This window comes from Barbatula barbatula, assembly GCF_947034865.1.
Source record: "Barbatula barbatula genome assembly, chromosome: 10".
In the NCBI taxonomy this organism is placed as follows: domain Eukaryota; kingdom Metazoa; phylum Chordata; class Actinopteri; order Cypriniformes; family Nemacheilidae; genus Barbatula; species Barbatula barbatula.
In genome coordinates this window covers 10,052,286-10,079,410 of record NC_136773.1, presented here as the reverse complement: position 1 = coordinate 10,079,410, position 27,125 = coordinate 10,052,286, and the positions used below count along the sequence as shown (strand labels likewise).

Sequence of the window (27,125 nt, the reverse complement as noted above, 5' to 3'; positions counted from 1 at the left end):
GAGATCTGAGACTGACAGGTCCGGCTCCGAATCATCTGTATGCACAGCCCTGTGACATAAAAAGATGACCACATACAGTATGAAGGCAGCCAAATGGTGATGAGACAGTGACGGCATGTATCATTTCTCGTGTATTTGATCTTTTCTATTCATTTATGTGTCTTGTTTCGTCCTGTCTGCTGTGTTTGTGCTTAATTGTTTTCTATAAAGCTGGAAAAAGGTTTAAGCACTTTTGTATTTTGAATAATGATTCAATAATAGTTGGTGGTTTGGAACCAAATATGGTTGATAAGGCAATTTGTGTCCAGTAGGAAGCGCCACTGTACAACGTCTAAAATAGTGTCCCTTTTTATTTTGATCATGTTAAAGAAAAAATGTATTTCATTGGGCTTGATATAAAGTGCTGTCTTTTTACTCTCTTACAACCCATAGGCTGTTGTCTCAGCTATAGGCTTGAATATTATGAAGCTCACATGAGATGCCACATACTGTATGTAGGCTAATAGCTAACGTTTACTGTAAGTTAAAGCTATATTTAAAGCTATGTCATTTGATTTAGACACAAAGGTGCACTGACACCAAAGCTTTGTCCCTACCTGATAGTGTCCCTCCAGTGTATGTTGTGGATACTGGTTCCCAGCCAGGGATGCTGGTGGTCACAGTAGCTTTCATAATTAGTTTTACATATTCATCACTATTGGTTCAGCTTTAAAGATCTACATGTTGTTTGACTGACAAACTTCATGACTATTCTGGTTACAGCAGCACCGGAATCAAATCAATAGTTTCCAGCAAAAACAGCCAGCCCACACCTTAATGAAAATTTATACTGTGTTGTAACTACTGCAGGCTTTAGAAAGATCTGTTCTGATCTCTCTATTAATGAAACTGCTAATTAGAAAAATATATATTTCAGAATTGGGATGTTTAATCGTAACTAGCGATACGGAGCAAAGGTAATAGTGCGATTTCCAGTGCGGTTGTCATGGTAACAAGCAGGAGGAGAAATTGAGGAGAAGATCGTCAGGAAAGCACAGTGAGGGCGGCCGATGGTTTGTGCCTCATAAACTCACTATAAACCCAATAAACTACATCTCAAACCAGGCTCACTGTCCAAATATGTTGGACTAGGTTTGATATTGACTTTTTATCTTCTGCAGAATAAGATATTTTGAAAAATGTCGATAACCAAACAACACTGAACCTCATTGACTTCAATTGTATGGACAACTTAATAGTGATGCTTTTCTGTGTTTTTTTTTAAGAAAATGAACGAAACATTCTTTATCAAACCATGCGGTACTTTATTAACCCAGATTCACCCTGACACAGCAAAAAAAACAGTATACATTAAAACACATGAATGCGTCTTTGAGGGAGGAGGAGTATGTAAGTGTCGTCACCTGTCGTCGCTCTGAACCGGTACCCTCCCTCCTCTCTCCTCTCCTGCTCTCTCTCTCCTCCTTCAAACACGCACAGACCTTCCACTCAAGCAAATTACCTCTCTCACACTCAAGCTGTCGCAAGCAGACGACACTAATCCGCACAGCTGCTCTCTACCAGCATATGCAGAACAGAGAGAAACAAAAAGGCGACACATCTGTACGGCTCTCATGAAGTGCTATATACTTCCTCTCCTCCTCATCCTCAGGGTGAGGGGAGGATTTGGGACCCCGCTGATGCCAGGTCCCAGCCCTACCGAGACCTCCAGCGCGCTGCCAGACCCATGCGAGGGCAGACCATGTCTGAACGGTGGCATCTGTAGTCGGGTGGGAGAGATTGAGGACGGCACCCAGATGCAGTCGGATTTCTGGACTTACGCTTGCATCTGCGGCCAGGGGTTTACAGGACAGAACTGTGAGGTGTGTACTTTGTATTAAAAATCCTCTAGCGGCTGAGAGTTGTGTTGGGGTAAATAGGTTTTCGTGCGTGTGTCAGAAGGTCTGCAAGAGCTTGTGCTATCGGTGAGATGTGAAGGAGAGTGCTGTGTTGCCGTGGCAACAGCTAGGAGGAGAGGATGCTGTGTGAGTGTGTAAGAGGTAAAGATCAGTGTAACTGTAGGTGTTGTATCTCCTGCTTTTCAGCATTGTGTTTTACGATCAATGCAAGAGTTTATTTATAACGCAAGTGTGCAAACACCTATTGTGAATTTGTCATTTATTTTTAATTTTAATGTGTAGTGCGTTGTGAATTTATGATGGTCCAATGCAAAATATTCTGTTTGAATGTACAGGTTTAGGGTACGTATGGATAGATGAGGAAATTTGGGACATCTTGGGATCTTGATATCTTGAGTCAAAGATTGAAGTCGCAGTGATATTAATGCTTGAACGCAAACCTTGCAGCTTGTTATCTAATAATTAGCAACTTTAAATTAGATATAATGTTACATATTTTATATAATATTTATAGTTGTGTATTGGATGTAGACCAATGTTATATTAAAAATGAAAATCTGTGTCACAGCTAGACACATTTGCGGCCTCTGACCTAAATCTCACCAATTAATCTGAATTGAGATCCACAGAAATGCTGTATATGTGTGTGCGTCTATCTCACAAGGTGACCATTTTGCAAACCAACAGGTGTCACCTTGCGGTTGTGTTCTGTGTCTTTTGTTTTTCTACTAAATTGTTTTGAAGAACAGGGAATTAGGGACCAAAAGGAACCGATGTTTTTGTGGAAATGTAGTGCTGCATTCATCAGTGCATTTTGTCCTTTCTTCAACCTTACTCAAGTCCGATCCTCTGTGCCATGACGTCAAAAAGCTCATTAACATTCCCCTGAATGCAGACAGAAAGGACGCTGCCGTGCGGTTGGATGACAGGGCTGATAAGATCCACTGTGATTGGTCGAGAAGACTACTGAAGTCATCGTGATGTCAGTGTTCCATTTCCTCAGGCAAGGCCGGTGTTCTTCATTCATCCTGAAGTGAGACAGCCATGTTTCAAACTTCAAGCATAGTGCTTAAACATTTGTGTGTGAGGATGTTAGGTTATTTTCAGAAATAAATGTGATTGAGTTTTGTACATTTAGAGAAAGTGCGTGTGAAGAGAAATGCTTTGATGAACTGAAGTTAGGTGCATTTTACCCTTGAGAAGCTATTTTAACCTTAGGCTGAGGTGTTGTGCGGTAGCTGATGTAGGGCGACTGTGCATGAGTCACCAGAAAGCACGGTTTTGTAAGCAAGATATGTTGATTATTAACTGAAGACATCAATGTTTGTATATTTATAAAGAATGACCTGGTTAGTGGGTATGGGATCACAAGACAGGCCGTGAGCTGTTTTTCTCTTTGGTCTCTTGGCTTTGATTTCAGCTTGTTAAGCAGCCGTGGGGAATACATTTATATTCAAGAAAGAGCTGGACTGACCATTGCTACTTGGAAGCTTTCAGCTGTACAAATAGTTCGCCCAAAATGCATTTTGTCATTTTTCACGAGCAAAAAAGCCAAAATGTTCTTTTTGGAGCAAGAGCAGTTAAACAATTCTTCAAAACTTTCTACAGAACAAAAATAACAAGCATACGTGTGTGAAATGACATGAATTTAGATACATATTGATAGGATTGTCTGTTTTGGATTAACAGTTGATGGAATAGATCACAATTTATGAGCAGTATGTCTATCGCTGGAGTCCGGTTATCTAACCAGGCCTCATTAAAACAACTCATTTGAGGATTTATTTCATGAGTAAAATGGGAATCGAGCGTGTAAAAGGAAAAGTTGAATATTTGGGAAGACATCAAAGGATATGTAATTTGCAGACGGGAAAAGTAAACCAAGAGAGCCCTTAATGTCAAGGACAATTGTACAAAAATGATTTTTTACTCTCATTCCAAGAGGTTCTTAGCGGTATGTCCAGTCTGTTCCTGTTCGTACTTATAGGCAGTTAAGCTTTAAAAAACACAAAAAAGAAGTCCATGCATCCCATGCACTATATTTGCTTTTTCTGAAGGTATTGGTTGCTTTGTGTGCCAAACACATTTGTTTCGCCTCTGCTATTGCTCTTAAGCCTAATGTGCACTTTTTCAATGTACTAATAATACAATGAAGAGCAATAATGCTAGTTATGTTTTAACATGAAAGCCAATAATGCTAATGTGAATGTAATTCGAGTAGTGGTAGCAGGTTTTCAGGCAACAAGATGGTTAATCATAAAAACTTTTGTTTAGCTTCAAAAAACATCCTTATGGGCTGTTTAGACCACTACTTTTTCTCATATTTGAAGTTTGACGATGTAATTAAACAACCACTTTTGTTTCAATTGAATATTGCATGTTCTGTGTGTGTGCCCTTGAAATATTAGATTTGTGTGCCCCTATGAATAAATGATCATGTCTGTAACTTTCTTGTTTATTTTACTATATGTGCATTTAAGTGCACTTAAATTTGAGGGGTAGAATCCAGGCAGTTGAGCAACACAGAACCTGTCACCATATTACCCCCATTTAAATATTCTGTCAGGTGTAACATGTACAGGGCCAGATTTTCCAATGGGCATTATGGGCACCGGCATAGGGGCACATGTGCGCTTGGGGCCCAAGAAAGGGGGAGAACATTTCACATAATGTTTTTTCTATATTCATTCTGCCGTGTGACTCTCTGGCCCGCACACACGCAAATATGCACATGGTTACCTAGACAGAGACTGTGTGAAAGAATACAGCCAAAATCGCCGCTTTTTGTGATGATTTGTTAGAACATGTCACGTTAAGTCAGACAATAGAAGCGGAAGATATATAAAGGAAAACAGCTTTAATGTTGTAAATATAATATATAGGCTAAGTTAGAATATCCTCACGTATTCTACGTCTTTAAAATCTCAAAAGGTAAGAGTTTATTTTTTACATTGGTGGTGTTTCTTTGCCAATAATAAATTTTGATATAACGTTGATCATGTCTAACTGCCTTTCTTTACGGATGTTTAGCTTTCATTATTAGAAAATCCAGAGCACTTTTACATACATTGCAAAATGTTAAATTACACAGACTTGTAACATATAGGTTAAAGTAGTATATACCTATAATATTTGTAAATGCCGTTTAACACATTACACGCTTACATAAGAACGTGAGTCGCGAGGTGCTTGTTACACAAAAAAAGTTGATCGAATCGACAAATTACTCTTATAGTATAATAATTGACAAAGTCTGCCCTTTAATTCTGAGAAAAATGTATATGTTTATAAGTAAATATTTGAGAATTACACTTAAGAATATTCTTAAGAACGTCCTATAATTTATCTTAATAAAGTTTTATATTTTCTCTTTAAAACAGTTTTGTTAATCCGTCGTGTTTGTGTGTGAATTATGGAAGAATCTGATAGATCTAAATTAATAGGTGAGTTACAGTATGCAGGGAGATGTCTTGATATTGTTGTTGCTGGTCCAGAAAAGCATTGTTGTGTTGTAAATCGTGTATGATGGAGAATGTGTACAGGTGTTGATATTGTATTTCAGGTTGTGATCATAGTTTGTAACCTGGCAATGTAATCCTGTATATGTACAGTAGAGGTGATCCTACACGTACTACCCTGTAGGCTATTTAAAAAATGTATTGTGTGACCGTGCATGGGGGGGGGGCGGTTTAGCCCAAGGGCCCCTGAATTCTTTATCCGGGCCTGAACATCAGACTTATAGTGTCGTTTGTGTGCATGCATCAAACTAATAATATTTGACGATATGTGCATCAAAGCATAAGATTTCGAGTTTGAGAGGCAATCGAATGCATGCAGGTCGGCAAAATAGATCCTGCACAAATATTCCCCCCTTTGAAATATGAACCAGTCCTGCATGTAGTGTGTTCCCTTGAAATTTTAGCATGTCTATGTTATTATGAAGAAATTCAGCATAAGATATATTTTGTCTCTTGTACATGCATCAAACTAATTGGTTTTGACTATACGTGCATCAAAGCACAATATTGTAGGATGCAGGCAGGTGTGTAACCAGATCCTGCCCCAATATAACGGACAGGGATTAGTTTAAAACAGGATTAGACTTTAGCTAAATTAGGATATTTAAGTAAAAAAAAACTTTATAAAAACATTACTGTGTGCATCTTGAGACAAAACAATCACACTGATATATTTCAAGATGTGTCAGTGTAAGTTGTTTTTGATTAAGTCGCCTCTTACATTTAATTTAGTCTGGGAGTGGACTGAAGCCCTGTCCGGGAAACCGCCCCGTAATGTGTGTGCCCAATTTTACCATGTCTATGTAAATATGAAGAAATTTTACATGAGACACACCTACTGTAGGTACATTTACATAGACATATCGGATTGAATTTGTTCAGATTGTGAAATCTGAATGTAGTGTTTAAATGAAAGGTGTTTGATGTGCATGTTTATATGACAAGCTTCAAATCCGATTTAATCTGTTGACAGGCGGACACTGCACAAGTGTTCACCTAAATACACACTAAAACAGTACATTACAGCACATGTTGTGTATATTTAATTTTACAAACGGCAAAAAAACACAGTTACAGTTTATAAAAGCAGAGTTAGTAAATCCGATGTGGCAAAACTGCCGAGACCCACCAGAGCGTCTGCAGGCAAACGATAATTAGAATTAATGTTTAATGACAGCGAATACCTTACTTTAGAAGTGATAATATGCAGATTCATATCAGGATTAACAGTAAGCAGGGACGGGGTTGTGGAGTTGGACACTATCATTACAATATTCACAAAAGGCTACGCTTGCTGCTGTACAACAATGAGTTTTTCTGATGCAATCTCCCTCCCAATGTATCTGTGAACTTGTATACTATAAACTGTAATGCGTCTTACATCTGCAGGCTGGTAAGTATTCATTCTGGGCTTCCCTTGATGCTTAATGGCTGTGATCCAATCATAGACTTCCTTTACATACTGTACCTCCTCCGTGATGCTATTTGCGTGTGTACACTGTCTGAAAGAACAAATAAAATATTTTATTTTGATCATAATTTCATAATATTAATACAGCAGTTGGTAGTGATGTATCCTTTTCACACACACATAGAGTACAGGCACAACTAACACACTTTTTCTATTAATAGGCAGATGACAGTGGGTTTGCAAGCTGGCTGCTGGCGTATAACAGGAACGTTTTGTTCCTTGTGGTTTCTTTCTGAAACACAAACATGCAGGAGCATAAGCACATCTTTTAGGGGTTTAGGCTCTTTTAAAATGGATTTATGTCAAGTCGATCTCACAATACGTGCTGTGATCTCCAGGTCACTGAAGATTGAGAAATGTAATTGAATCTCTACTTAGCGCCGCCTCCAAAACATTTCCAAATAATAGCAACTGTTTCAACCTGACACAGTTGTTGTTCGATTTTTTCCAATGATCGTTTATGCAAGTCCTCCATGATCTTTTGTACATTGTACAGTGTTTAAATACATTAAAGGTCCCAACATTCAGGTGAAACCATGAAGCCCTATACCATGAAAACCTTTCTATAACAGCAGTAAAAACACTTTTGGCTAAAATGAAACAGGATTCTTCTGTGAAACACAAATGAAGATATTTTGAAAAATGCATCAGTGGTTTTGTGTCCATACAATGGAAGTCAACAGGGGGCCAATGTTGTTGGGTTACCAACATTCTTCATAGTATCTTCTTTTGTGTTCTGTAGAAGAAACAAAGTCATACAGGAGAAAATGATGAAACACACATAATAAATCAATTCTCTGAGTATTTATATTTCTAGTTTTTACTGTAAATGTCACATCCATAGTGCTGGAATTGCCCAGAAACAAATACTGTAATTGTATTCAAATACACCAATGTTATAACAATTGCCTCAAATTAGACTTCTATTTTCAGTTGACAACTGTAACTGATTCTGGCTTTACGATTTCTTTAGTTTATAAGCAGATTGCTGCATCATTTTACAATTTCATTTCAAGAAAAACACCCGGTGAAAATGATACACCCATAAGTATACATGAGTGATACACAGTGTACATAAGCAATAAGAATATGTTTTTTTTATCATCTTGCAAGCACATTTTCATGAAAACAGTGTTCATTAAAGCCCATCTGAGCTCTGAGCTTTACAAAGGATCAGTTACCTCTTGAAACTCATCTGATTGTAATCCACTGTATTCAGCATTGCTTTACATTACTCATGACTAGGATTTAGGATATATTCTTCTTTATTTACATCAATTATTCAGTATAGCTTTAAATAGGAAATGCATCATTCTGTTTAATTACAACTTGGGAAAAACAGACTGATTCACTGAGCTCTATATCTTTTATTGTGCCTTTTATCCACAGCTCTCCTCCGTAACACCCAGTCATTTTATTGTATTTTTCTATGCGGATCCATTTTCCAAATCAATTTTGTTCTTTCATATTTACTTGAAATAATGGCTGTATTCTTTCCTGCTCTTATTGCTGCCTCCTCTTATCCAGCGTGACAGGAGCAAAAGGTTTATTGTTATGCAATTCTCACATCTCGTCGTTGTTTTGTTGGTCGCAGTTTTTTGCAGATCCCTGTGCCAGCAGCCCCTGTCTCCATGGCAACTGTAACCAGGATGGCGAGGGGAATGGGTTCGTATGCGAGTGCACCGAAGGTTACGGCGGCGTCCGTTGTGACCTGCCGACCTTGACCTTTGACATGTCCGAGTCCACCTGGGACCTCGCCGAGAGCCTGGTGCCGGAACACGCCACGCCCGCCACTCCCGCCACTCCTGCGACCACCACTCAAGTCTTTCAGCCAACCACAGTCCCCACCACTACTCAGGCTCCGCCCACCCTGGAACCGTGGCAGGCCAAGCCAGGTCAAAAGGTGGTGGAGATATTGTGGGAGGATCAACAGGTGAGCAGGTGTGCGTTTGCATGTGTAAACGAATTAAAGCGAAGCATGCACCCTTTTAAGCGTGTAGAGCAGTAGTTATCTACATCAGTAATGACTCTGAATACCTCATCTGTGTGTGTTGTAGATCACGGATGAAGCTGAGTGTGTGAGTACCGCCGGAGGAGAGTCTGCCGGCATGATGACCGTTTCCATGGAGGTTGCCGAGGAAACCGCTGTGAAGTAAGAAACTGTGCAACTGTGATTGTATTTTGGAGCGTGAGAAAATGAAAGCAGCTATTCTGTCGTTTAATAAAATGTGCTGTTTCGAGGGCTTTTAAGAAAGTCTTTCTCTCTGTAGGTTGGTTGGGAACGTGAGCAGCTCTGCCGTGTTGTGGCGTATAGGTGAAGCTGGTTATGATCAGTGCTCTGTTGCAGATGGCACAATTATGTGGTTTCAACAGAGCTCGGATGGATTGGTTCTACCAGACCAGTCTCTGCCATTCGGGCACAACTACTTCATCAGTAAGTGCATCTGTTCTCGCACATGTTGCAGCGCGTCAGCCGCATTTGGATCCATGACGTAGTAGCAGCGCATGTAAATCTTGGCTTTACCTTTAAACGATCTTTGTGCAAGTCTGTTTTAAAATTTTGTTTGTGTGGCATTCTGAATGTGCGTCTAGGCGCATTGTTGTAAGTGATGCGAGTCTTTCATAAGACCCTGTCTGGTTTAGTGAGCCAAACATCTTTATCCTATGCATCAGTCGCATGATGGTCCGCCCTTGAGGCGGTGCCGTGTGATTTTGTGAACATGTACGTGACTGTTCTCTGTCTGTGTTTATTTATGAGAGGAAGCAGTTGATTTAGGTGTTATAAAATACAGTATCAGCATCTGCACCAGGAAGAAATACAGTAAACTGTGTTTAAGGTTTAGGTGTTTAATAATTTTATTGAAACATACTGATTTGCTTTGTATGGTTTATGTTTAATGTAGTAAATTGTGAATTCAAAATTCAGTGTCTTTAAGAAAAAATAGGTATTGTACTTTGTATACTGTCGATTTATTATTTTAAAAAATCATTGGCTTTGGTCTATCATTGGTCTAACTAACATCTATGACATTGGTTTTGCTTAAGGTGACCATTTTTATTCAGTGCATGAAATGAATTTACTGGGGAGACTTTAGTTGGGGGACATTTGATTATGTTTAAATCATACATGCAGAAAATTATACTTTATGTATGTATCTATGAAATGTGCATAGTGTTTGGAATCTATTTCATGTATTAAAGAAATCTTCTATGTTTTGAAGTGGAACCCAAACCCCCCCAAATAAATTCAACCCCCGATGTTTCCCCCATTTCTAGCCTTGGATATACATAAGCAGTATTTTTTATTTGGAGTAGCATTTTTTATTGGTTAACTGGTCGATTAAAAAAGCGACAATTCGTTACTTTAAAGGGAAATCACCAAAAAAAATATTCTGTCATGAATTACTTCCCCCTTAAGTTTTTCCAAACATGTATAAATGTCTTAGTTCTGATCAACTCACCAATACCAATACCAAAGATATTTGGAAGAATGTTATAAACTTGCAGTTCTGTGACATCATTGACTACCATAGTAGGAACAATTCAAAGAGTTGTAAGGTTGCTTTATAAAATTCTTCGAAATATCTAGTTTTGTGTTCAATAGAACAAACAAATATGTAAACACTGGTACAAAAATGTAAAAATATTATTTACTGTTGATAATTAAGTTTCTTCGTGTAGGTGTGCTGCATGTTGGGTCATCCTCTGGTCCAGAGGTCACTTTGAGGCTGCACCTCATGGTAAAAACCAATAACTGCTTGGAACCCGGCAGCAGTTTCAGCGACCCACAATGCTCTGGGAAAGGAAAATGCATCACCCAGTCTTCTGTGGTAATGACCTCTTATAAAAATGACCGTTATGCACTCATATTTGCTGTTTTATCTAGGATTGAAAGGCCAAGATTACAATTGGCATACTGTTAATTTACGTTAAACTATTTATTCGTTTCAAATGATGAGGGTGTATGTGCTTTCTCTGTGATTTGACCGTGTGCAAATGTGAAATGTAGGACACGTTTTATTGCCAGTGTGGGGATGGCTATTCGGGAATCTTCTGCGAGGAGTTTGACGCGTGCCATGTAAATCCCTGTGAGAATAACGGCAGCTGTGCTGATCTCAGACAAAGAGATGAAGGACAAAACTACACCTGTAACTGTCAACCAGGTGTGTAAGATTACTTTTCTTTACTACAGATACAGGTTTAGTCATTATTTGACATTACATATTGTTTGATGATGTTATTTCTGTTCTGTATGTATTGCAAGATGAACATTATTTATAAAACCTTTGTTTTCATCGGAATATAGGATTAAGAAAATAGAAATACAATTCTACATAGATCGGGCTATAAAAAGCGACGATCTATCGCTTGTTTGTTTAATTAAAACATAAATCAATTATTAGAACATTTCATGTCGTCAATACATGTCAAAATATTTACGTAAAGTAATATGCAATTTTTTGTTTCAAACAAATATAGAGGCAAAAATTATAGATTGCATATTTGCAAAATTATGTTTTGATCTCCACATCGTATTTTTTGGTAATGCAGAATTAGTTTTTAGCATTAGCGTTAATGTCACCTAATAGCCTAACTTTTGCACCATTCCCTTAAAAATAACCGTTTCGCAATTTTATTGAAGATCAGCATTGAAGAACATTGTTGTTGCTCAACAATTCCCATTCATGATGTGATTTATTCTTTTAAAGAGATTCATTATATTTATAAAATTAACATATACAAGTTAATTGATGCACAACATGAATGTAGCAAAACCATTCCCTAACAAAGAAATTATCTTATGAATATTTTACACATATTCAATTAATTAAAAATCTTTTATACACCTATGACAAACATCAGTGTGTTTGTGTGTGTGCATGTGTATGTGTACATGCTGTCTTAAACGTGTCTGTTTATAAGTGGATAGCAGTAAATAAAGGTGGTTTACAGCACAGAGCCTTTAGCCTACATGCTTTGAAGCTGCTTTAAAGGCAAAGACGAGGCACAGAAAGAGAGTAAATTAAAATGAATAGAGAAAGAGGGGGAGAGAGGAAGAGAAGGTCAGATTGTGATTAGTTTTCAGTCTGGAGTTCTTTAAACACAGAACACACAGAACAGAAACATTTTGTGAAATGTTGTTATGGACAAGCTGATCTATTTAGATATAGTAGGAGCTTATTGGCAGACAAACAAATGAACATTGTTTGCTGTTCACTCCATTTTTGTAAGAGTCAAGTCAAGTCAGCTTTATTTATATAGCGCTTTTTACAATTGTCATTGTTACAAAGCAGCTGTACAAGAAAACATTGACTATAAGTAAAACATAAAAGGTTATGGAAGTCAAAACACAGGTCAAATATCAGACACACAATAAATTCCTATATGCAGAGTTAATTAAATAAGACTATCAAATTCTAGCAGCCCCCCCGGCCAGGCAAACAGTGCAAAACAGTATGCAAACGGTGGCGAGGAACCCAAAACTCCATTGGAGGAGAAAAAGAAACTCAAAGGGAGACCAGGCCTAACCAGGGGATTCCAGTTCCCCTCTGGCAAAAACTGCTGCCTCTGCACAAGCTCGACAGTGCTTGCACAACAAGGCAAAATAAAAAACAAAGTTAGATTTAAAATTATCATTAATAATCTAATAGCGACTGAAGTTTTGTAGAGTCGCCACGTCCTTCGTCCAGCATTTGTCAGGTCTGGGAATGGATTGCGCCCTGCCCGCTCCTGTAACCTTGGACTGCGTCCTGCCCGCTCTGGTAACCTTGGAACAATGAGACAAGACTGGCTGAGAGTAGAGTACTGTTCTGCACTCTTTGATGCAACAAATGCATCAGTTGTTTTTGTAAGTGTCCCTGGTTCCGGTTGATCTAACTAGTGCAGCCTAGATCTTTGAAATATATATATTATGATAATGTAGTGTATGCAAGATTAAAAAGATGCGTCTTTAGTCTAGATTTAAACTGACAGAGTGTGTCCGCCTCCCGGACATTGCAGGGAAGACTGATCCAAAGTTTAGGCGCTAGATAGGAAAAGGATCTGCCGCCTGCACTTGATTTTGAAATTCTAGGTATTACCAACTGACCTGACACCTGAGAGCGTAGTGCACGTGATGGACTATAATACGTCAGAAGTTCTCTCAAGTAGTGAGGAGCTAAACCATACAAGGCTTTATAGGTAATAAGCAAGATTTTAAAGTTTATGCAATGCTTTACAGGTAACCAGTGCAAGGTTGACAGAACCGGGCTAATATGCTCATACTTTTTTGTACGCGTAAGAACTCGAGCTGCCGCATTTTGGATTATAAAAGGATTATAAAGAACAGAAATAATGTTAACTATCTGTTTTGTAGGAAAGCACACAGACTGCCTTGGTTAAATGTAAAGCCCCAGTGAAATAAAAACAATTATTTTCTTTTTTTTTTAAATAAGTTAGCCTTAAGGACGTCAATGAACTGATGCTCCTACAACCTGAAAAAAATCCCATTTAGAAGATATAAGCGTTAAAAAAAATCTAGAAATTCCATGACATCAGCCTTTCATCAAAGTTCTCGTCCAATCAAATCCGCTTTAGAATCCAAAGAGTCCCACCCCTTCCATGGAGAGTTGTCCAATAAAAGGAAGTGATTGTTTCTGTTTGTATATTTTCTCTACATAGTGAGAATAATCGGCTGTCAAATGATTAATCGCAATTAATCGCATCCTGAGCAAAAGTTTGTGTTTTCATAATATATGTCTGCGTACAGTATATATTTATTATTGATAAAAACAAACACAAACTGTACATACACATACATGCAAGAAAAATATATAATATAAACATTTATAAACATTTTATATAATTAAATGATTGGTAAATATAAATAAATACATTTATATTTTTTCACAACGTGTATAAATGTATGTGTTTGTGTTTATACTGTAAATACAAAATGTATAAAAAATAAAATATTCCCAGTAAACAGACATTTATTATGTGAACACAAACTCTTATTCTGGATGTAATTCACCGTTTGACAGTCCTAGAAAATAATTTAATTTAATTTTAACATACAACATATTGTCCTAATAACAACATTAAGAGACAGGTTTGTGTAAGAAAGTTAATCATGACAGAAAAATAAACATGCTTTAAAAAACGGCACCAGCTTGTAAACGACAATATATATAGTACAGTATATATATATATATATATATATATATATATATATATATATATATAGTATATACTGTATATAGCATAATAGAATAATGTGTGTTTTCAGGTTTTGAGGGAGATCGCTGTCAGTCTTTGGTAGATCACTGCGCTTCTGGACCCTGCAGGAATGGAGCCACTTGTACCAGCAGTCTAGAAGGGGTTCACTGCTTTTGTGCAGAAGGTAGACACACACACAAACAAACACATTTATTAACAGCATCCTTCCATTAAATTACGTTTAAATATACAATAACAATGTTTTTTATTCCTTTTCGTGTTCTTCTTTATATGCCTGCGTGAAAGTGTTTTTGCATTCATGTTGAACTCGAGTCGGCCTGATTCAAGCTCTATTTCTGCTCGCACTCCTCGTGCTCTCTCTAAGTGTGTCAGAGAGTTGCTTATTTTAAACTCTCCTCCACTCTTCCAATTAATCGTGAGCCGCAGCACAGCTCCGCCCCCACTCTCTCTGTTTCTCTCTCAGGAGCAACCATCAGAGATGACGGCCTCTCTAACCAGGATAAACACTCCAAACAGTCAGCAGATAGAACAGGGAGACATTTACTTCCTTGAAAAACACGAGAACATTTGATAGGAACTTTGGCTTCGGGAGGAGCCAGCAATGCACTCGTAGGCTGAAATATTAATCTTGTGGTGTGAACTGGCACCGTTTGAAGCAGAAGGAAAGATGAGGCAATAACGATAGCGGCACCATTAGCACATTTTTTAATTAGTGTGGCGAAGCTCGGGCTACAGCATTTAATATTTCAAGAGCCATGTGAGGCACTTAATAGCTTTTGCTGCGTCTCCCAGCTAACACATCTATCCAGGCTTTATTCAGACTCTAGACTGCACTCAGACGGAATCAAATCTTTTGGACCCGTTCACCTCGATAAAGTAGCTCTGCTGCAAACAAGAAAAGGCAAGAGGGAAGAAGTTACATCTAAAAAGTAGTTCACAAAAAAAAAGAGTATCCTGGCTCAATCGGTTCACTGTTTCAAACCTGTATGTTGCTTTTAAACAGTTAAACATGTTAGCAGGTTTCTTATAGATGTCGGTCATTACGTCATTAAAGTTTGTTTGCCATGTTCCAGAATGTTTTCCCAGCAAGTCCACCACAAAGAACCTTTTGTGAAACAGAAAGATTCTTCAGATGTTAAAGGTTCTTTATGGAACCTTTTGAAGCACCTTTTTTTAAGAATGTGCATGTAATGACACTATTTCCCTCTTTGATACTGAGAATGAAATGCATCCATGTTGGCTCTGTGTGAGATTCATTAGGAAGATGCATAAAAGAGCTTCTGTAAGGGAAAGAGTGTTGGGTGAATCAGCACAGATTCCGTGTGATTGACATTTATTGTGCGGGTCATTTAATCTGCAGGGGTGTGCATGTAATTTTGAGAGGAGAATATTTTGCTGCACAAAACACAAACACATACAGTACTGTGCCACACTGTGTCTACACCGGACGCGACGCGACATGACAAAATACATTAGAAAGGCATTAGAACCCATTATAATTCAAATTTTGTCCACCCTGGATGCAGCGCATCAGACCCTTTAAGAACAAGCGGGTTGTCCTGTCACGTCTGGTGTAGACACGGTGTTAGCAGGGATGGATTACTGACCGGGCCAATGGGGCCAGTGTCCAGGGGCCCTTGACTACCATGAGCCCGAGGGGGTACAGAGAACCCAACAACAATGAAAACAAATGTTTATCTATGTTTAATATATGGGTCCTAGCCTCTGTGGGTACCCTGCAAAATATGAAATGATCAACAAATCATAGCAACACATGTTTTTATGTTACATTTTTAAATTAAATATGTTACTTATTAAATTAAATGTATGTGTCACAGGGGCTTTTTATGGTGAGACATGTTTTATTTATCTGATGCATTAAAATATGTGTATATTTGACAGTTAATTTTATACGCCTTAATTTGGTCTATTGTTGAGTTTTCACTGTGTAGCTAATATTACACTTCTATAAACCCTGTACAGATTATTTTTTAGTGTAGCTTAGGCATTTGATGCAGTTTGAGAACGATCTAATATTCGTTATCATCTTAACTTTCACTTTCTATAACTGTGAATGTGCAGCTAAGGGAAAGAACGGAAAAATTGTGGGAGGGGGGTCCTTGGAGGTAACCGGCCCCGGAGCGCTTTGAAGTCATTATCCGTTTGCAACGAGCAAGGTGGGATGAGAGCTGTGGGGGAACGGCCGAGGCCGGTGACGCCAGTGATGATGAGTGTCAGCTGTGCGTTGCACTGGTCTCGCATCTCTCACAGAGGAGCTCCGGGAGCATAAAAGAACGAGCGACAGGAGGATACGACGAGAGAGGACAGGATGGGATGGACTTTATGTTGTGTCATTATGTTTGTGTGGCTGGCATTTGACCGCGAGGGGTTTTGTTGTTTGTTTATTTTATTAAAAGTCTGTTTTATGTTCGCCGTTTCCCACCTCCATCCTTTCTTGAACTTTGTTACACCGTCCCTGGGTTTTAGGCGTTAAGGCTTCACCAGTACAAGTTTTCAACATTTATATTTCAATATTTTGAGTGTCTGTAGGAAATATGTCATTAACTATTATAACCAAGTGAGCTTCTAGTATGGAAAGAGACCTTAAGGAACACATAGAGATCTGATCTCTACATCACTACATAGTCTCCAGGGCCCTGTGCCGTGAAGCCGTTTAAGGTGGCTAGCCAGATTAGTTTGCCAACCCTGGGTTTTAGGTATAAAAGCAACTAGGCTTTAATCTGTGTTCATCGGCATGGTCACTTTTTCTGCGCGGCCAACCTGATCCAGGGCATGTTTTGATCTAGATTAGAGCTAATTTTAAATACCAGAGGAGTGAATAAGTATCTTTGTACAATATAGCATCTCTATGTGTCTTTCTCTCCATCAGGTTATCGAGGTGCAATGTGTGAGCAGAAAATCGACCCCTGTGCTTCTGGGCCCTGTCACAATAATGGCAGCTGTTTTCCACAGGGCACTGGTTTGGCCTTCAGCTGCACCTGTCCCGCTGGTTTCACTGGACCCACCTGCGCCCAGCTGGTGGACTTCTGCGCCCTCAATCCATGCGCTCACGGCATCTGCCGCAGTATTGGTACCAGCTATAGATGCCTGTGTGTGCCAGGTAAGGACATGACCATGTCTTTTAAAGTGTTTGTTTTCCTGTGTCACCTCTTTCCTTTCCACCCATAGCTGTTTCTGTCTCCTATCAACACTTACATCCTCCCAATACATCTTTCCGGGTCTGTCTGGTTGTCATGGCAACTGCCTCCAGTGTATAGCGTGCTCAGACAGTGTGGATGCACCAGCTGTGCAGGCAGCTCAGTCTATCCACTGATATCACCTCACTCTGATAAGAGCTATCGACTGGGACCAGTGTGTTCTCCATTGGGATTGTAAATAATGTCCGGTGGGATTACACTGTAAACATCACTTCTGACGATAGTTTAAAGAGCATACTCAAGAAGAACAATATGATGCTCGCAAAACAAATCAGCTAATTATTTACTTGCATTGTTCAGGGCCTTGAATAATCACACCAATCATACTACGTTTATTATTGCTCTTATTTAGTGAAAAAAATAACTAACACTAAGTATTACAGCACATTTAATGTGTAACCTTGAGGATGATGATCATTTGTGCTACAGACAATAATGATACGACAGATTGTGAAGTTTATTAAGAATGAGATACGCTATGATTAAACGTCATCCGAGGTGGTCTATACTATTTATTGTAATTTCGCTTTCCTTTGCATGTGTTTGCAGTTACATGAATAAAACGCAACTGAGATCTCAATGAAGTCTCTTTAACTTTAAACTTTAAAAACCACTTAGCAACACAATAGATACACTATACACGGGCACATATTTACACATATTAAAGTGATAGTTCACCCAAAAATGAATATTCTGTCTTCCTTTTGACCCTCTTGTCATTTAAAACCTATATGATCTTCTTTGTTCTGCAGAACATAAAATATCTTTTAAACTGAACAGCACCGGCCCCCGTTGACTTCCATTGGTTTTGTGTCCATACAATAGAAGTGAATGGTCACCAACATGCTTTACAAAATCTTCTTTTGTGTTCTGTGGAACACGATCCCTTAACAATATCTGGTCAACTCCAGTTCATGTCATTTTGTTTTACTGGACTCTTGTTTTTTGTGATGGAAAACACCCTTAAAACAAAACACTGTCCTCTGGTGGACAATAATCAGCAAACCATGTCATTAACCATCCTTCCTTCTCCAACCCCAGTTGTGCTCTGCAGGGTGGCAGATATTCATGTTTATCATCACAATATGAGATATGCTGAAAAATTTGAAATATATTTTTCTTTGTGCTGCTTATTTAGAAATCTTCCAAAAATGCTGCTAATACATCTTGTTGTATTTAACCCTAAACATTAATTAGAAATCATGCATATTCTCTCTCTCTCTCTCTCTCTCTCTCTCTCTCTCTCTCTCTCTTCTGTTTTATAGGTTATCATGGTCTGTACTGTGAAGAGGAGTATAATGAATGTTTGTCTGCTCCCTGTCAGAACTACGCCACATGCAGGGATCTTATAAATGCCTACGAGTGCATCTGCGCTCCTCAGTTCACAGGTGCATTTCACACGCGCAGCCATCCGCAATTCATTTCAAATTCATGAACAACGTCACTCTAAATTAAAAACATATCAGTTAACTGAACTTGTGTGGATTTGTTCAGGAAAGCACTGTGAGATATACAAGGACCCCTGTCTGAAGCTCAGATGCCAGAATGGTGGACGCTGTGAAAGCGGAGGGAGAAATGCGTCCTGTGTGTGTCCACCAGGATACATGGGTACATATTAAAATTTGTGTTTGTTTATTTGTTTCATGTACTATTTTTAATAAAGAACAATCAGGAAGATAGCAATGTTAGCGGTTATGTCCGGCACGGTGTTCTAAACACACCTTTACGTTTCTATGTAGGTGAGAACTGTGAAGTTGACCTGAATGAATGTGAGAGTAACCCCTGTCACCATGGCGGCACCTGCATCGACCAATCAAATGGCTACACCTGCCACTGCCCACCTGGCTGGGTTGGTGGCAGTTGTGAGATCCGTAAGTTCACCTTTGCCTTTCTGATCTACCTAGAGCTATTCTGTGAGAGGTGGAGTAAGAAGTAAATACAAAATGTAAGGGTCCGTGTGCACTGTAAAACTTTGCTGTAGTTTTGCAGCAGGTTTTCCAGTTACTTACTGTAGGTTTAATTTACAATTTTGTTTGAAACTTACCTAGTTCTTATATTTTCTCTCATAAAACACATTTTGAAGTGTTTTCCTTTTGAATAAAGTCAAGTTTAACTCAAATAGAAAACAGTACTAATAGGAAACTAGTATGATCTACAGTAAGTTACTGGTAAAATACAGTAAAAGTGTGGAAATACAGCAAATGTTAAAGGGGCGTGGGGGGAAATTCAGGTCATGGTCATGCAGGAGATAGATCAAATCGTGTCTGTGGAGGCTATGCTGCTCAATCACAACCTTCATGGGCGTCAAGGACAACATCGTGCTGGCACGGGGCTGAGTGCTGTCTCCTGAGGAATGACGTTGTATTACTAACTGAGACAGCTGTGACGCAGTGCCATTATCATTAAGTGTAGCTCATCGTGTACTCTCACGCCCCCAACCCCTCCGGTTGAGAGGTAGGAAATCAATGACAGGAAGAGAGGTGGAGTCATTCTGCCACTCTCAGATAACTCACAACTTTGAGCCTAGTTTCTGCCAAATAAAGCTGCCAAATAACATAAGTCATATCTGTTTAAGGACCAAGTTTTTTTTATAGATTGTTTTACTAAACAGCCATTCAAAACACCCTATCAACCATCTAGCAATGCCCTAGCAACCACTAAGAGCACCCAGTTACATGATAATAATTAGGAGAAACAAAATGTCAGCACACGGATTCTGCTCCACAACTTTAATAATTAATCAGCAATTTTTCAACCGCCAGGTCTTCGTCAGGCAAATATCAACAAGACAATAAAGTGAGTCTTATAGATATCAGGTGATCACCTTGATTGGGTGAACTCTCAATTTACAAACAGCATGTCACATTAGCAAAAAAAGAAATAATAATAATCATAATAGTAATTTTTTGACAAATGAAAGAAAACAAAACACCCCAAATAACAACCAATGAAACGGATTGATGCCAAAAACGATTTGGCGAGAAAGTATTCAAAGTATAAATAAATAAAGTCGCCACAAAGTCACCACCTCTTACCTGTTTATTAAACCTTCTCTATGCCAATGAATTGTAAGGCGCTAACATTAGGACCTGCTTGTCAAAAATGTACCACTATATGTATGTGGATGTACAAATGCACATTAATGATAATAATTTATGACAAATGTCCGGACAACCACAGAGAATACCTTATCAACCTGTGAGATGCTAATAACTACACAGAGGACCTTTGCAACCGCATAGCAACCACCCAGAATACCCCATCAACCACTGAGATGCTAAAAACAACACCGATGATTTTAGCAACTGACAAACAATGTCCAGGCAACAACCCAGAATACCCGATCAACCTGTCAGATGCTAATAACTAAACAGAGGACCTTTGCAACCGCAAAGCAACGACCTGGCAACCACCCAGAATACCCCATCAACCACTGAGATGCCAAAAACAACACCGATGATTTTAGCAACTGACAAACAATGTCCGGGCAACCACCCAAAATACACTATCAACCTGTGAGATGCTAATAACTACACAGAGGACCTTTGCAACCGCATAGCAACGACCTGGCAACCACCTGGAATACCTGATCAACCTGTGAGATGCTAAAAACTACACAGAGGACCTTTGCAACCGCATAGCAACGACCGGGTAACCACTCAGAATACCCGATCAACCTGTGAGATGCTAATAACTATACAGAGGATCTTTGCAACCGAATAGCAACGACCTGGCAACCACCCATAATACCCCATCAACCACTGAGATGCTAAAAACAACACAGATGATTTTAGCAATCGACAAACAATGTCCAGGCAACCACCCAGAATACCCGATCAACCTGTGAGATGCTAATAACTACACAGAGGACCTTTGCAACCGTATGGCAACGGCCTGGCAACCACCCAGAATACCCCATCAACCACTGAGATGCTAAAAACAACACCAATGATTTTAGCAACCGACAAACAATGTCCTGGCAACCACCCAGAATACCCGATCAACCTGTAAGATGCTAATAACTACACAGAGGACCTTTGCAATCGCATAGCAACGACCTGGCAACCTCTCAAAAAACACTTTCAACCTGTGAGATGCTAATAACTTCACAGAGAACCTTAGTAACCACATAGCAATGTCCTGGCAAACGCCCAGAAAACCCTTTCAACTAGTAAGGTGCTAATAACTACACAGTGGACCATAGTTACCACATAGCAATGTCATGGCAACCACACAGAAAACCCTATCAACCAGTGAGGTGCTAAAAACAACACATATGATTTTAGCAACCGATATGCAACCTCTTGGCAACCACCCAGAATAGCCTAGCCTAGCATCATGGCAACAATTTAAGTACAAACAAGCTAAATCTTTCCTCTGTTCTATCTTATCTTCAACCAGCACACTTTTTCATCCTCTCAGTCCTTTCGTTCTCTCTCTCTCTGTCTGCCAGATTTGCAGTGGAAGATGGCTCAGCCTGTGGACTCATTGACCAATATGCCTCGTCACTCTCTCTACATAATAATCGGCGCACTGTGCGTTGCCTTTGTCCTGATGCTCATCATCCTCATTGTCGGTATCTGTCGCATCAGTCGGATCGAGTACCAGGGCTCGTCCCGTCACGCCTACCAGGAGTTTTACAACTGCCGCAGCATCGACAGCGATTTCAGTAATGCTGTCGCTTCCATTCGCCATGCAAGGTATGTCAGACCTCTTTATAAAACACCATACATACAGCTACAAGTTAATGTATTGAATATGAATGACTACATCTATATCCATGCATCTATAAATAAGATTGACTTAAATTAATTTGTTAGTTAGAAAATAGTAATAGTTCACCCAATAATCACAATTTTGCCATTATTTAGCCTTATTCTGTTTAAACCCTGTATGGTGATCATGTTTTGTTATTCAGCCAGTGTTCACAAGTCTAGTGTACCCAAATAAAAATGTATTTATTAAACAAAATGTACTGGAAAAGCAAAATCCCTGATATGGGTGGAAAAAATACACTTATACTATACATTATATTGAATATCAATGTCTGATAAACATTGAAAAGCTACACACAAAAAAAACAATACACACGGGTGAATTTGAATTTATATGTAAAATATCACAATATCTTTGTTTATATATATATATGAATAAAATATTTTCAAATTGTTAAGACGTATACACACAAACAGTAGCTAGGGGCTGTTTGACCAACGGAGTAACATAAAAGTTTTGCAAAAGTACTACACATGACCGTACAAATTACACTTCCAAGTCTCTGTCATTATGCTTTTTTAAGTTTGCTGGCAAACACCATTGGTTTTCGAATGTGTTGTATCCATTTAGAAGTTGAAGATATGACAGTGAGAGATTTTGGGTGAACTTTAAATGTGAATCAGAATTGTGAAAATCATGAGACTGTTCCCTTGTTTGTGTGTCTGGTACAGGTTTGGAAAGAAATCCAGACCAGCGATGTATGACGCTACACCTATCAACTATGAAGACTACAGTCCAGATGACAAGCCCCTCGTCGCACTCATTAAAACGAAGGATTTGTGAAGCATTACACTTTAAACACACACACACACACACACATATATATATATATATACATATATATATATATATATATATATATATATATATACATATATATATCACACACACAGACACCAGCCTTTGAAATGAGCCAATAATTTAGCATTCATTTCCAGAAAATAGTTTAAATATAAATCGAACCCTAACATAAATCTTTTGATATATTTTACCATTGTAACACACTTAGCTTATGGTGCTTCATATCAGTAAGAGTTTATTCATATCAAGCACCTAGAGTGCATCATGGAGTTAGTTCAACTGGAGACAAATGTGTTTTGTTTGCTGACGCAAATATTTTGTGGAATGTGAGTAGATGAATACCAAGCTACACGCCGAGGGATTTAACCAACTAGATCACAAATACGAGAGCAGCAGTCCAGCTGTAGAATTAGGTGTATAATAGCTCTCTACGTATGGTTATGTTGTAACTTTATACAGGAGGAAAAAAAACATAAGATGATGTAGCTTGCCTTAACCGGTGCATGGATAGGATCAATGGTTTTCACATTTCTCTGTAACCTTCTGTACGTTGTTGTTTACAGTTGATTTACTATTGCTCATTGTGGTCTCCTCTGTGTCTGGTGGTAGCAAAAGTCTTAAGATACCACTGCTAATGTCAAGGCGGCACTAAAAGTGCTTTTATACAGTAAGTAATATTCGGTTGTGGCATTTCACTGAGTAATAAAATAGGAGTTCTGATCTGTATTTCATAGTGTTTTGTGGAAATTAACCGATCGGACATCTCTGTTTCAATACATCTGCGAAGCTCCTTAGTTCAAGCTCCAAATGACCTCAGAGAGACGAAAGAATTCAGGACAAAAACAGGAAAATCACATTAAAATCAACTATGTTGGAGTTTAACAAAGCATGAAAGGCTTATTGTGATTAAAACAGACTATTAAAGAAATAAAACTACTCTTTTCATTGGTATCTATACAGACATGGATAAGCTCATGTTAGGAGTATTGGAACATGAGCCATGTCTCCTGCAGGCTGGTTAAAGCCGGTGTAGTTCTGCCGTGTGCTTCTGGTATTCCTGCAGTTGGTTCCAGCTCTCTCTCTCTCTTTTTCTTTTCATCTGCGTCTGGCTTGAGTGCTGTTCATTTGTTCATACTGTCTTCCCATCTCCCATTCCATCTCTCTTATCTGCAATATACTCCTAGTTCTACTCATTGTATTCCTATGGTTATCCTATTGCTTAGTATAGACAGGTCGAAACTGCTCTCTGCGGCTGATCTGAGACCAGTTTTGCTCTTTTATTAGTTGAATTTTATCGGTTTTAAAGGAAAGCTTCTTTGTTAGACAAACCATAAAACACATTTGGTTATATGTGGAATGATGTACTAATAAAAGTTAAAGTGAAAACCTGAGGTCATTCACTGTATGTTTTTCTAACATTATTTAAATAAAAACAGCCACTAGCAATGCCGAGATGAAAGATCTAAAAACAACATGTATACCTTGAACCTTTTACTTTAAGATCCTATGGATAAATACATCTTACAAATGCATAAATCAAAATTTGAATATTACAATATATAATGTATATCTGGAGTTATAATGTACCCAAAGTAAAGATATACAACCAGACACGTCGCTGCCATTGAAATGAATGGGGAGGAACGCAACGCTCAAAATGGCCGCCCGGTAGCGCAGTATCTAAAGCGACATGAAAAATAATGTTTTAAGCGCAATTAGGAAACAAACATTATGGTACAGTTTATGTCATTTTTAAATGTTGTTTTTAAATATGTCGTTTAATTGGGATTTTAGCCGGCGATTGTAGAAATATCGGTATTCCCCATTCACTGGAATTGCCCATTGTTTGAATTACGTATTAACTGCCCGGAGGCGCATCGCAAAGACGGCCGCTGAGTGGCACGATTTCCCTAAACTGAGTCATTTCAGATATTCTTCAGGCTGAAATATAAAATAAACTTGGTGGTATTAATGGGTCCATGTGGAATATAATTTTATTTTGATGAGTTTTAATGTGTAAAATGTCCAAAATCAATGTTGATCTTTTGAGACAAGAGCGGTTTGATTTGGATGTTTATATGGCATGTAGTTCACTCATAAATATAAGTTATATTAACTTACCCCTTTATTCCCCAAACTTTACATATTGTTCCCCTGATATGTAGTCTAGAGGTACATTATTGTTACAAGTAGTTACGCTGTAAATCCTGTTTAATTATGCGCTACATTGCAGGCTGTAATCTAAAGCGTTACCATGAGAGGGCTACGTGCACACCTTTACTTCAGATCACTAAGCACAAGATGTTTCAGTAATGTGTTTTCCAATAAACAGATGGTAAGTTTCACAAGTCTTTATCATGCACACACTCTTTCTTTATCTCTCCCTATTGCGGATGTACATTCCAAACAGAAACTAAAAACACTTTTAAGCCAATTGTAAAACCATTCAGTGTTGCAATATTTTCTCAAGTCTCAAAATGAGAAACACACTCGCACAGATACAGACAGCAAGCCTGTCTGAAGGTACGTTTTCCACAGCTGGAATGTCTTTGACTGTCTGAACATGGAATGTCCCCCAGCTGCCTGTGCCCTTATATGGATTTCAAACAGTGTCCTGGACCCTTCACTGACCTTGTGTGGTTTCCAGATGTTCTGAGAGTAAACATCTGAAAATATGGCCGACTGTGGTGACGTAGGCCACTCAGAAGTCACCCCACAAGGAGAAGAGAGAGATGGGGTGGGTGGGTTACTCAATGGCTGAGTGTTTATTTGACCTGTTGTATCTGTTTTATTCTATAAGGATGTCTTTCGTCAGCACTTTGTAACTGGCACTTAATGGAGATGATTGTTTCTGCTACAGTGTAATGTAAGTGGCCAGAGGTTTAAAGAGATCCTGAAAACCACACTTAACAGTACCAATACCTTGCAGTGAATTATTCCATTACAAGTGACAAGTCACCAATTCCAAAACAACTTCAGTAAAAGTCTTAGAGTACAGTATCTGAGTTTAACAGTGCTTGAGTATTTTAATCATCCTGAATGTAGGCTCAAAGAAGCACTATTCCTCAACACTTAAGAGAAATGTCAGTGAAAACAAGAAAGTCAGAGAGCCATCGCATTTATTTTCTTAAATCATAATAAGACACCATAACATACGTCTGTTACAAACACCCAAGTCTCATTTAAGCTCAAGTGCTTGTAAGTAAACCAAACTCATTCAAAAAGATCTCTTCAATATAATGGATAAATAAAATCATGTTAAATGTCAAATTAAAAATTCAAAGCCTGATTTGCATCGGACATGCTGGTTTTGGCTTATTCACATAAAGAAGCCACGTTGACAAGTTTGAGTAAGTAAGGGGAAAATCCACAAGATATAGTACCTACAATTTCCTGTAAATTATTTACATAATAATTTACATATTGACATTACTCATTTCAAATATAGTGGAGTAAAGAGTACATATACTTAAGTAGTAGTAGTAAGTAGAGTAAAAGTTTTTTATATCTTTGATATAATATCTTTAATACTCAAAGATTCTTAAGTACAGTTACTCATTACATTTACTCCAATACTTTACACCTAATGGCTATGCGATTTTGGAAAAAAGAAATATAAACAAACAAATCAATAAATCTATAAATTATAATAAAAATACAATATTCATAAATAAAAGAACATAAACATAAAATAAAGAATAAAATAATGAATAAAGTGTTTCATTTATTAATATATATATATTAATTGTATTCATATATTTGAATTTTAATATGAATCATAATAATATATTCATTATTTCCTATTGGTGAGCACCTCATGACCATCCGTCTGGTGCTTGCCAACAACTAGATAGATTGACCAGATGTGAGTGCCTACACACCTTAGATTCTGTAGAGGAAGTTAAGACCTTCTGTGCCTGTTTAGACGAGACACTGTCGAGAATCCCCAAGGAAGATGAGATTATTCTCCTTGGAGACTTCAATGCCAGGGTTGGCAGGGATCAACACCTCTGGAAGGGCACTATAGGAAAGAAAGCCAACGAACACATCAACACTAGTAGAGTTATGCTTCTCAGCAATTGTGTTAAACATGATCTTATCATAACTAATACTCTCTTTCGTCAGAAAAGCTAATTTAAGGCATCTTAGAGACATCCCGCATCCAATGATGTAACCTGCCAGGCCAAAAGGCTGGTCTCTCCAGAGCCAAAGCAGATGTCCAAAG

The 27,125-nt window shown here is 38.4% G+C and overlaps 1 protein-coding gene across 1 annotated transcript; it reads left to right on the top strand.

Moving 5' to 3' along the window:
• Positions 1-1,613: 1,613 nt before the first annotated feature.
• Positions 1,614-22,899, top strand: dner (delta/notch-like EGF repeat containing; the record flags this gene model as incomplete). Its single annotated transcript, XM_079465944.1, has 13 exons — positions 1,614-1,862; positions 8,482-8,820; positions 8,945-9,039; positions 9,158-9,321; positions 10,569-10,717; positions 10,897-11,050; positions 14,155-14,268; positions 16,996-17,226; positions 18,589-18,711; positions 18,818-18,931; positions 19,063-19,194; positions 21,777-22,023; positions 22,771-22,899. The coding sequence occupies 13 exons, from the start codon at positions 1,614-1,616 to the stop codon at positions 22,880-22,882; spliced, it is 2,223 nt and encodes a 740-aa protein (XP_079322070.1). The 3' UTR covers positions 22,883-22,899.
• Positions 22,900-27,125: the final 4,226 nt, after the last annotated feature.